This window comes from Pan paniscus, chromosome 8 (genome assembly GCF_029289425.2).
Source record: "Pan paniscus chromosome 8, NHGRI_mPanPan1-v2.0_pri, whole genome shotgun sequence".
Lineage (NCBI taxonomy): Eukaryota > Metazoa > Chordata > Mammalia > Primates > Hominidae > Pan > Pan paniscus.
Genome location: NC_073257.2, coordinates 16,275,590 through 16,287,531, shown reverse-complemented (window position 1 = coordinate 16,287,531; position 11,942 = coordinate 16,275,590). Strand labels below are relative to the sequence as shown.

Below are 11,942 nucleotides of genomic sequence, written 5' to 3'. Positions count from 1 at the left end.
GAGGCCCCCGGCGTAGAAGGGGACAGTTGGGGACGGGGCGGCCTCGGGCATAGAAGGGGACGGGGGGGAACGGGGCGGCCCCCGGCGTAGAAGGGGACAGCTAGGGACGGGGCGGCCTCCGGCATAGAAGGGGACGGGGGGGAATGGGGCGGCCCCCGGCGTAGAAGGGGACAGCTAGGGACGGGACGGCCTCCGGCATAGAAGGGGACGGGGGGGAATGGGGCGGCCCCGGGACCGGACGGCCGCCCGCGGGGTGAGCTGCCGTAACCGGGGCTCGCGCGGCGACGGGGCCCGGCTTGGTGACCGGGACGAGCGTGGGGTGGCGGGACCGGGCAGCGGGGAAGAGAGACTGGGACTGGGGACAGGCGACGCGGCCCGCCCCGGCTCTCCCAGCCCCGGCTCCCTTAGCTCCGGCCGCTGGCGCAGTGCAGGACTCGGCCGCGCACCTCACAGCGCGGACTCCTCCGGCGCGCGGCCGCCCGCGCCTTATATACCCTGCTAAAAATAGCCTGCGAGGCCACTTTCCAATCAGAACGAGCAGAGTTCGAATTGAGCCAATGGTGCGGGCCGTGATGGAGAGTCTCGGTCACGCCAGGCGGGGCCGCTGTGTGTCGCCGCCTGCGATTGGCCGGAGCTGACATCATCGGCGCGCAGCCCCCGGGCCGGGAGCCACGGGATTGGGCCGCGCACGGGGCGGGCGCGGGGCGAGTCACGTGGGGGGAGGGGGAGTGGGGGGAGCCAGGCGGGGGCGGAGGGGGAGGCTGGCAGCGGAGCTTTGAATAGGGAAGTTTTGCAGGGGTTACGTTTGCAGTCAGTCCGGTGTTTGCAAATATTGTGTGGGCTCCGCGCGCTGCGGGCTGCGGGAGGGTCCGGCCGGGCGTCTCTGCGAGCCTGGAGTTTGCATGAAACTTTCACCTGCGCTCCGGGGAGACTTTCGGCTCCGGCTCCCACCGCGCGCCTCGCCGCCCTCGCGACCGCGGGCTCCGTCCAACCCGGCCCGACATGGACGTGCTCCCCATGTGCAGCATCTTCCAGGAGCTCCAGATCGTGCACGAGACCGGCTACTTCTCGGCGCTGCCGTCTCTGGAGGAGTACTGGCAACAGGTAAACGCAGCCGGCCGCGGTTCCCTGCGGGCGCCGGGGCGCGGGCCGGGTCGGCTGTTTGGGGTTCAGACCCGGTGCTCTCTGCGGTCCGCTGGGCCTGGGCCCCGCGCTGTCACCGGGGGAGCGGGCGCAGCGCCCCCGCCGATCGATCCTCCAGCCTGCGATCAGCGTCCGCCCAGGGAAGCCCCAACTCCCGGCACAGCCCGGCCGAGCCCCTGGCACGAGTTCGGAGCCTGTCCCCGCTCCAGACGCCACAGCTGGAGCTTGTCATGGGGACCAACTTGCTCTGCCTGCCAAGGTGTTTTTTTATTGTTTGTTTGTTTTTTGTTGTTTTTTTTAAAAAAGGGATTTTGTTTTTGTTTTGCTTCTTGGTGCTTGTACATAACAGTTTTTTTAAAAAATCACATTTTGCCCCCAGAACGTAGACCAGCTCTCTTTTTTTTATTTTTGTCTTTTTTAAACTGTAGACCATTTCCAATGTGTTTTCTGCTCTTTGGAATGCCTAACATTTCCCCTAGATCTGCCTTATTTGTCTTATCTGCTTCTCTTGTTGACCAAGAAAAATAAAAATAAACAAAACTGTGTACACCCCAGTGACTTGTCAGTCTTGTGACAATGAGCCCGTCCAAACTGCTTCAAGTCTTAGTTTGGGAAGAAGGACCTCGGTTTCCGACATTGTCGTAGAACTGGAATTTGGGGACATTGGAAATTTAAGAAACTTACCATGTCCCCGTGCTTATAGGTAGCATCGCCCGAGGGGAGAGAGACTGACACTCGTCCCATTGTCTCTCCAGCGATCGCAGGAGGGTTTACTGTTGTCTCCCTGCCCTGCTGTGCTGTTTGTTTTTCGTCACAAAGTGAATTGCCAGATCAAATAGAGGCTGTGGGTTTCCAAGCCTCGAAAGCTTTAAGGAGGATGAAATGCAGGGTGTTGCAACCTTCACACGCCTGCTTAATTGTTCACAGTCCTCTCCTGCCTTTTTCCCCCTCCCCCTCCTGTTTTTTTCCTCCTCAAAGAAGCTGCTCCCTGGGACGTGATTGAAATTGATCTAAGTAGTTTCCTTCGGGCGTTTGGGATTTGGGCAAACGGCCAGACCTGGCTCCTGGTCGCCTTCGGAGGCTTTTAAACTCTCCGAGAGCTTCGTTCAGGTCCCGGGTGCTCATCAGCGTAATGGAGATTTTAAATTGGCCGGATTATTAAAGTTTAACAAGATCTCCATAAATGTGCTTTTCTTTTTTCTTTGTTAAATCAATAAAATACATCGCTGCTGCCTCTCTTCAGAACGCTGTAGTGTGCATTGTAACTCAGACGCCTAGTTTCGGGGGAAAGGGGAAAGCATGATTTTCCCGTGTGCTTGCTCCCACCGGCTGTGTGCGAGCCTGGGGAGGGGGAGGGATTGCCTGTGGCAGGAGAGAGGCACACTGCTAAGTCAGCCTGAGCCCCTGGGGTAGGCTGCGCTCAGGAAGGTCCCTGCCCGGAAAAATGACGTGCTCACCAGAGCCGTTTGGTGTAGAAACTGAAATCTGTAGAATTGCCAGTAGTATAGACAACCTTATATGGACATGCAGGCAGCTGATCCTCGTGAAAATCAGGGCAGACATAATTTAATCCTAAAATGTTTCCTACCATTTTTCTTTTCCAGTGGCTAGAAAGTTTGAAATGGTGGGGAGAGGGGATGCTGATCTCGGCAGTTGTAGCTTCTTGAAAGGTTGGTTGCGGGGCTGGGGAAGGGGTACTGTCCATGCCACACTGCATGTCCATTTGAGCTGGGTCCTTATTTGGCTGCTGATGAGAATTTCAAAAGGAAGTCTCCTTTGGCATTGCGTGAAAGAAATCAGAGTGATGACTCATGCAGTTGTACTCTTGGCCAGTAGATAAAGTTCTTGTTCATTGTGGGACTCCCAGCAGGGCCGTGGAGTAATTTCCCCTTGCATCCTTCACAATAGCAGATGGCCATGCTGGAATTATTTCTGCACTCCTGTTGTTGAAGTTCCTTGTTTTTCTCTGACCACTGTAGAAGTAATTAAAGTTCTGTGTCATGCAAGGGCCTGCACTTGGGAACGGCATTCTGTGAAAACATAGGCGGTCTGGGCTACACAGGAAATGGGTGGTTTTTCTGCAGCTCCATTCGATGCCCCTGAATACAGACAGCTGCTGTCTCCTCTCCCCCGAGTGTGGCCCTGTGTTGTCAGCCGTGTCCCCAAGGGGGTCCCTCAGAACACGCTGTGTGCCGTGCAGTCTTTCTGTCCTGTGTGGGTATCTGTGGGGTGTGAAGGGTGGATGGCTGGGGCTTTCCTTAAAACACATGGTTCTTGACAATGTCAGATAATCTGGTTGAACCTGTTGGGGAGGGGTATGTGTATGGGGCCGGTTCTCTTCCTCTGGTTTCATGAGAAACATCAACACTGGTAACTACAACAAAAAAACCGGCTTAGTGATCATCACTCATTGTGGCCCTTGGCCCAACATTGGGAAAGCCAGGAGAGGTTTCACCCTCCGACTTTTCCTCTGAATTCTTACCATTCTAGAAACAGATTTCCTCTAACTTCCGTAAGGACACGGATGCTTAATTACAAAAGGTTTTGCCCCTGTAGTGACCGGGCAGCAATGTTATCTGTCCTTCATTCTTGCATGTTTTTGGAAATTGCTTTTGCTTTTACTTTTGGTCGTCATAGCAATCACGTGCCTTCTCTGGTTCATTTTGCACAGACCTGCCTAGAGCTGGAACGTTACCTCCAGAGCGAGCCCTGCTATGTTTCAGCCTCAGAAATCAAATTTGACAGCCAGGAAGATCTGTGGACCAAAATCATTCTGGCTCGGGAGAAAAAGGAGGAATCCGAACTGAAGGTATCTTCCAGTCCTCCAGAGGACACTCTCATCAGCCCGAGCTTTTGTTACAACTTAGAGACCAACAGCCTGAACTCAGATGTCAGCAGCGAATCCTCTGACAGCTCCGAGGAACTTTCTCCCACGGCCAAGTTTACCTCCGACCCCATTGGCGAAGTTTTGGTCAGCTCGGGAAAATTGAGCTCCTCTGTCACCTCCACGCCTCCATCTTCTCCGGAACTGAGCAGGGAACCTTCTCAACTGTGGGGTTGCGTGCCCGGGGAGCTGCCCTCGCCAGGGAAGGTGCGCAGCGGGACTTCGGGGAAGCCAGGTGACAAGGGAAATGGCGATGCCTCCCCCGACGGCAGGAGGAGGGTGCACCGGTGCCACTTTAACGGCTGCAGGAAAGTTTACACCAAAAGCTCCCACTTGAAAGCACACCAGCGGACGCACACAGGTCAGTGCCCACGCGGGCCCCGGAGGGCGGCCGCTGGTGGGCGCCACTGCATTGCACCAGCCCTGGAGGGAGCCGGGGCTGGCTGCACAGGATGTGGTCAGGGCAGACAAATCCTCACTTCCTCAGATGTTTTCCACCAAAGCATTAGGTCTTTTTGGAGTTCAGAGTAGAATCCTAAAGACTGGACTTTTGAGTTGGATAAATGTGTAACCATTTTCAGATTAAACAAACAAGAGACTAGATCCTTTTCTCCATGGACACCCAAACCTCCACCCCCCACCCCTTAGCAGTGCCGGGGTTCCAAGGCCACTGCCCCTTCAGCAGTGCACTCGCACGAGGCTACCTCGAGCGGCCCTGGGGTTTCCTAAATGAAACTCAAGGGTCAGGAAGGAGGGTTGCTGGGCAGCGTGGAGTGTGTGGGTTTGATGCTGACGGCCCGAGGCCCGAGTGGGACCGGCCTGCTCTGTAAGCAGCAGCATTGATCAGCGAGTGTTTCCTGAGAACTTCTCCGTGTCTCATGCAGCGTTTGTTTCTGATACCGCTTGAAACAGTTTCTTAATGAAATGCCATACCTAGGTGAAAGTGCCATTTAAAAATACCTTGACATGTTCTAGGATAATTGGTGAGGAATCACAGAACGTTTAGAACTGGGAAGGGTCTTAGTGATCACGTGATGCAGGCTCTTCTCTTATCAGTAGGAGAGCAAATTGCTGAGAGTCAGTCCCAGACAGGCTTGGTGACAGCTGAGATTGAGATCCGGGTGGCCCGAAATCCAGGCCCAGGCCTGTCTCAACATACCCTGAGATGGGCTTGACAACTTTGTTTTCTCAGGTAGCACTTGTAGTAAATTCATATTTATGATTTGACCAAGGAATGAAGTGAACCCGGTTGTTCAATTGCCATTTAGAGAATGATTCCGGGGCCCTGCACTGGGGCTTTCCAGAAGCTCGTAACTTCAGCTTTGTAGAAAGGTAGAACGTCCCTGAGGAAACTGCAGAGGCACATTCCATAGGGAAGTGAGGACGGAACAGAAGTGTGTTTGGGAGAAACAGTTGCCATGAAGAAAGCAATAGCTCTGCCTTTGCAGGGGCTGTGGGTCCGGCAGGCTGACACCTCATCCCGCAAGCATTTTGCTGGTCTGAGTCGTGGTCGTTCTTCCACGTTAACTTTGATGACAGCACCATGGGCTTGGCTGAAGCTGTGTCCCTTGGACAGCAGTGGGAGGCCTGAGACTGGGTCAGGAGAGAGCTGCTGTTGTCTCTCTGAGGCTGCCAGTTGTTGTGTGTTACCGATGCCAGAAGCCACTGGGTCCCTGGCCTTGCATCCCACCACTGTGTGTGTTGTTGAATTTCCCCTTTCCGTCTGCGGGTCAGTGAAGTCATGGGCTGCTTGTCCTGTGCTCTCTCCCCAGGAGAAAAGCCTTACAGATGCTCATGGGAAGGGTGTGAGTGGCGTTTTGCAAGAAGTGATGAGTTAACCAGGCACTTCCGAAAGCACACCGGGGCCAAGCCTTTTAAATGCTCCCACTGTGACAGGTACGTGCCTGAGGACAACGCCGGGCAAGGAGTGTGGGGCCTTGGGAATGTGATGACCAGGGTTGAGTAGGTGTGCAGGGCACGTGCAAAGGAAGGCATGCAGTTTCCTATGTGTGAACATTTCTTTTCAAGCCTGGGACTTTTTAGAAAGTTTCTGGTGTGCTCATTGTCCATGGTTAGGAAGAACTGTTCCACATACACCTGACATTGGAGTCAGTTTATTGATATGTTTGGAGATTGGCCTTTCAACAGTTTTCATATTTGAAGAATTAGAAATGAAGTCCGTTCAGATTCTCCAAAGAACCTCCAGCCACTGGTGGGAGACATTCTTAATTCACATTCCTATCAGTTGGTATCTCCTGTCCCTGAAGACACTGATGAGGCTTGGGAGGAGAATCCCACCTTTCCCTGCAGGGGGTTAGGCTGGGCAGGGCAGGGAGGTGAGGGCGCTGGTCCAGAACACTGGCAAGGGATGGGAACCTAACTTCTTCTGTGCTTCTGATTTGCCCTTGCAGGTGTTTTTCCAGGTCTGACCACCTGGCCCTGCACATGAAGAGGCACCTCTGAGGGAGCAGAGAGGTGGATCCTGTAGGCTAAAAGGCTTCCAGGCTGAGAGCCGGCCGTGGAAGGAGGGATGCGTGTTCCAGCCAAAGCATGCCGTTCTGCACCCTACCCAGTTGCCTCCAGGGCCTCTCCTTGGAAGGTCTTTTGAGGGCTAAAAAAGTCCTGTAAGAAGCGGCATAGCACCCGTGGTGCATGGTATGTGGGTGACCCTGGACTCGCCACTGGTACCCGACCTTCCGAGTGGCGCCCAAGCCTTTGCCGTGAGCATGCACACTGAGAATGTTAATGGTTGGGTTGATTGTATGTTGAGGATCTATTACTGACTGTATGATGAGGCCAACTTTTTTTCCTTGTGGTTAGCAAGACTGCAAGAGATGGAAAAAAAGTAGTTTGAATGTTTTGTGTGTAAGGAGTATACCATGAGATGAGATGACCACCAATCATTTCCTGGGGGGGAGGGGGTGTCTGCACCTTAGAAAAAAAAACAAAAATCAAAAAAACAAAAAAACAAAAACAAAAAAAGAAGGAAAATCTTGGAGGGTGGGCGTGGGAACTCAGGACCCCAGAGTGGCGAGTGGTGTGGGGAGGGAGAGCCTCTCTCCCCCTTTTCTGTGTGAGAGGAGCTCTTAGTGTCTGGTGCAGCTATTAAATGTGCAATGTGTCAAGTAGCTTGTTCTACACGCTACAACATAGCTCATTTGTAACCCATTGTATAAGCTGTGTATTTACAAATATAACACAACAATTTAACTTTTCCTTAGAATACAAAAAGTCATGCATGGTCTGGGGAACTATATGCTTTTCCATTTTTAAGTCAGGACTGCAATACTGATTCCAGTTAATGAGCAGCTAAGATCCAATCTGTCTAATACAGTGACCCCCTAGCCATCTGGGCCTGGCAATATACAATTTTTTTTCCCCTCCAAGTTTGTAACACTCCCCTTCCAGAAAGGCATTGCGCAACACAGGATTATTTTTAAATGATTCTGAATTTGAATTAACTTTTTGGAGAATTCTGTGATGCCCTTAGAAGAAATTGGACACGTATTGAGTGTCACAAAGCTGGGGCTGGGAATTGCTGGTCTAATGTTTCATTAGACTTAAGAACCTAAAATTTTTCTCAGTTGGGTGGATAAAACCACTAACGCTTAGAAACTGTTTTCTCATGCAGCTATGTTTCTCTTATTTATGCCTTGAGGACTAATTTCTGGTTTTCTAGCTGTTAATGCACTGTTGACCTTCATAATGGTGCCTTACGCAAGCGATCCCTTCTGTGGGGGTCTCATACAGGGGTGTGGGCGATGCATGCTTTATTAAGGCTCTTGTTTCACCTGGCAGTGTACTGTATCAACGTATAATACAGAAAAAAAAATCTCTTTAAGGTCCTCCTTCACAAAGACATAGAGTGAAACTCCCTTTACATGTCAGTATTTGTTCAACACTTTAGGCAACTTGACTGTCAGTGTTAAAATGGAAAACAGGAAAATGGAAAAATCTGACCAATTCTGCCACCTTGAGACTTTCATATAGACCTTGCACAACAATTGTATAGATCACACACCGGCTGTATTTAATATGTAACATTTTCACACATATTAAAGATACAGAAGTATTAAAAAAAAAACCCAATGTTAATGTATTTGCTTAAAAGGCACAAGTTTCACATATCTGTCTAGCTATCTGTTGGTAATACAGAAAGTATACTACTTTTTTAAAAAAGTGGGCAGAATTCTTGTGTATGTATATTTGCGTGTACAGTATGTGTATGTGTGTATATATATATATATTATATATATAGATAATATATAAATATTTTTTTTAAGGAGAAACTAGAATGTTTAGCTAGAAAATTCCACAGCCTGTGAAGAAATATTTCAAAATGGCCATAAAGGAGGTAAAAATGAAAACCATAACCTAACTTTTATAGAGGCTTTATCTTTAATTTAACGATGTGCAGAGGACTTTCTTGCTTGAATCTGTTCCGGGCTGTCTGCTCTGTCCATCAAATGGGCAGGTCTGGAATGGGGCACCTTCGGCCGTTCAGAAGTGGCCTGAACAGAATGCTGGAACCCAGGCTGGACTCGGACACACTAAGGTTTTGATTTTGAATTTCAGCCTTATTAGAAGATCTAACCTAAGAGTAAGCTAACCACAGGGATTCTTTTGTAGAACACTTTTTATGCAGATGAAGCTATTTTTTCCAGCAAGTAGATTCTTCCAGTTTTTCCAAGGAGTAATTTCCCCGAATTGGCATACCACGGCATGGACAGCTGATATTTCACCCAGCTGCTGGCTTGTGGGTGTGGCTCTTTGCTTTATATATATATACACACATGTGAGTCTGGCTGGGCTGGTATTTTGTTTGATCTTCCTGGAAATGAGCAGTGACTAACGCTCACATAACTGGTTTTTTTTTTTATCTGGGCTGATGAATACATTTACCTAAGAAACTCATTTCGTTTTACTTAAGAGGGGAAGTGCAGTTTTCTTTTGGCAGTTCAGAATCCAAGCACTTGATTTGCTGGGTTTGGAAAACTCCTTTTTTGGCCTTCTATGTGCTTAGCCATAACAATTCCATTAAGCAAGAAGGTAAACAAAAGACAAAAAAAAAAAAGGAAAAAAAAAAACTTGCACTGGCTTGTCTCACTTTCGAAACATGTCGGAACTGTTTGCCTGGGTGGGGCTGGGTACCGTACCTGTCAATGCCTGTGATTTTCATAATTAGCACGTACATAAAGAAGTACATTCTGTTCAGGTGATAACTGAGCCTCAATCAAGCAGAAACTTTTTGCTTGAAATTAAAAAAAAATTTCTATTAGTGAAATTTCTTTTTTTTTTTTTTGGAAGCACCCTGTTATCTAAAGAATCTTTGTAAGATTTTTGTAAAATTTTGTTTTACAAGATTTTATTTGAAATTGTTTTTTGCAAGATTGTTATATTTCTGTATGAATGTATTTTTTATTGGAATAACATAAAAGAATTCTTATCAGCATCTTGAGTCTGGTTGTTTTTTTTGGGGGGAAGGGGGTTGTTGGAACAGATTCCTCCTGCATTCATCACCCTGGCTTCCTCCTGGGGGCAAATCTTCATTGAGCAACCCTGAGAACAACTCACCGACCTCAGCCCCTTCCTCTTTCCACAGCCTGTCCTGGGAGCTGGAGAGGATGTCAGCGAGCCTGACATTGCCCTCCCTGAATGCATCCAATACTCTTCTCCAAGGACTGCCAAAAACAACCCCCCGGCTGTGGGCACAGTAGGGAACCATGCCGGTTTGATCTTCCATTGCTCAAGCCAGGGAATGCATTGCAGAGGCACCTGCACAACGACAAACTTGAGTGTTTCCCTGCCACTTCTGTGCCTCCACAGCCTGCTCCAGTTCCGCAGCTAGAGCTGGGCCTACCTTTCCCAGCCAGCCCTGCCACACACCTGGCTGAGGCATGTCTGGGAGGGGTGGAGGAGGCAGAGGGACTCCAGGCCAGAGGGCTGTTCTCACAACCTCAGCCCACTCTCAGTCAAGGAGGGCAGAAAATAAAAGATGACATCATTGCCAGAGGAGTTATATCTCTTTTTTTTCTTTTAAGGCCAATGAGATACATTAAATGTAGAGTTTGTTTGAAAATAGGCAGCCTTTTGTCTTTTAGAGCAATGTTTAGCAAGTAGCCTCAGCTTTGCTTTACTGTGTGGACCAGGACAATTTGATCCTTGTAGGAGTCCATTTTCAGATGACACTAAGCCCATCAGTAGCAATGGGGTAAATCAATGTGTTTCCGTGGGAACCAGCTTCTTAGTGTGACAACAAGGATATTCTACTTGAGGTGGCTTAAGCGCTCACTCCTCTCCATAGCTCTTCATTTTGCTAAACGTGGGGAATTTACAGTGGTTGCTTTTAATTTTATAATTGGAGAGGGGATGGATGTTAAGATGTGTGCCCAGACTAGGAATGTTCATTAATTTTCTTTCTATAACTGTGGTAAAAATGTCAGCAGTTTGGAGGGAGCTGTGGTAGGGCAGGACGTGGGGAGCAGACGACATTATTGCCGGGATTCATGGGCGTGTTCTATCCCCAAGCACATGTCAACATGACTCATGGTTGGATTGCCCCGACTGTACAGTCTAAATTTAAAGTCTTGATAGTCATTCGTGGCTACTATTAAGACTTGACCACTTTGTCATGGAAAGACTATGCAGGACAGCTAAGTTATGTTCAAATAAGGCTGTTAGCGCTGCCGTGCAAGGAATCGGCTGCAACCCTAGGGTATTTATAGAAGTATAAAAAATTTCAGTCTGCTTAACAAATTTTTTGAAACCTAGCTAAAAGAAGAAAGGAAATGTTCTAGCTTGAACGAGCTGTGTGCTTTGGACAATTTGCTGAGCTACACCGACCCTCAGTTTGCTTATTGCTAAAATAGGGCTAGGTCACGTGGATCCAGCATTCTCGATAGCACTACAATTCTGTGGTGTGTAAGTATAGGGTGCACTTCAAATTACACGTTCGCCATCTTCAGAGTGCTGGCCTCAGCTCGAGAAAGCTTTCTCTTGTGCTACGTGAAAGAATTGTTGAGGAAAACTGTGCTCAAATGGAAACTAGGACTTTCTCAGATTGCCCTTTGCCTGTCTAATTACAGTTAAGTTATTTAGACATTCGTTGCGTTACAGCATACCATTTTTTAAAATTAAAATCACCATTTTTGAAAAGTGCTGTTGTAGCTGTAAATGGACCCAAAGTCTCCCAAGTGTCCCCACTTTACCGGCCCCATTCCCTATCCAAGTTGACCTGAGTGCTCAAAGGACAACACAGGCAATCGGAGGAAAGTGTCTTCCTTTTCTGCTGTAATTGCTACGGAGAAAGAACACAGCTTTCACACCTAACTCCCCTCTTTTCTGTGAATATTATGCCACCAGGAGCTACTTTTAAACAACCATCCTTGCCAAACGGAATTACTTTCCTAGCAAAATTTCATGATGATGCAGATAATGGTATCTGCTTCCTACTTCTTGTGCTGTAGGTTACAGGACCCCAACCCCCAGGCCACGGATCGACACTGTTCCAGATCAGTGGGGGCATTAGCTTCTCAAAGGAGCATGAACCACCCTATTGTGAACGGTGCATGCGAGGCATCCAGGTGACATGCTCCTTATGGGAATATAATGGCCTAATGCCTGGTGATCTAAGGTGAAACAGATTTATCCCCCAACCGTCTCCCACCCCCACCTATCCCTACCCTTCTCCACCCCCAAGTCCCACCATCCCTGGTCCGTGGAAAACCTGTCTTCTGTGAAACCAATCCCTGGTGCCAAGAAGGCTGGGGACCGCTGCAGTAGATGTTATATCCATTTCACAGATGAGGAAAACTGAGGCCCTGAGAGACAACACAACTTTCCTGAGGTCACAGCTAGGAAGCAGCAGGCTCAGCATACTGGTCCAGGTCTCTTAGATGCGAAAGACCGTGCTTTT

At 49.1% G+C, this 11,942-nt stretch overlaps 1 protein-coding gene across 2 annotated transcripts; it reads left to right on the top strand.

Moving 5' to 3' along the window:
- The first annotated feature begins 704 nt into the window (after positions 1–704).
- Positions 705–9,479, top strand: KLF6 (KLF transcription factor 6). Of its 2 annotated transcripts, XM_034929867.2 has the most exons (4): positions 705–1,104; positions 3,815–4,388; positions 5,800–5,923; positions 6,439–9,479. In XM_034929867.2, exons 1-4 carry the CDS (start codon positions 1,003–1,005, stop codon positions 6,488–6,490), a joined length of 852 nt encoding a protein of 283 aa, XP_034785758.1. In that variant the 5' UTR covers positions 705–1,002; the 3' UTR covers positions 6,491–9,479. The 2 variants fall into 2 exon arrangements, with proteins under 2 accessions (XP_034785758.1, XP_063463299.1); XM_063607229.1 differs by having other exon boundaries at positions 746–1,104; positions 5,800–9,479.
- Positions 9,480–11,942: the final 2,463 nt, after the last annotated feature.

Bases quoted from the DNA above. Each gene is read 5' to 3' on its own strand.
- KLF6 (XM_063607229.1), top strand. From the start codon at position 1,003: ATGGACGTGCTCCCCATGTGCAGCATCTTCCAGGAGCTCCAGATCGTG. The intron at 1,105-3,814 runs GTAAACGCAGCC...CATTTTGCACAG, and splicing joins TGGAGGAGTACTGGCAACAG to ACCTGCCTAGAGCTGGAACG. The intron at 4,389-5,799 runs GTCAGTGCCCAC...CTCTCTCCCCAG, and splicing joins ACACCAGCGGACGCACACAG to GAGAAAAGCCTTACAGATGC.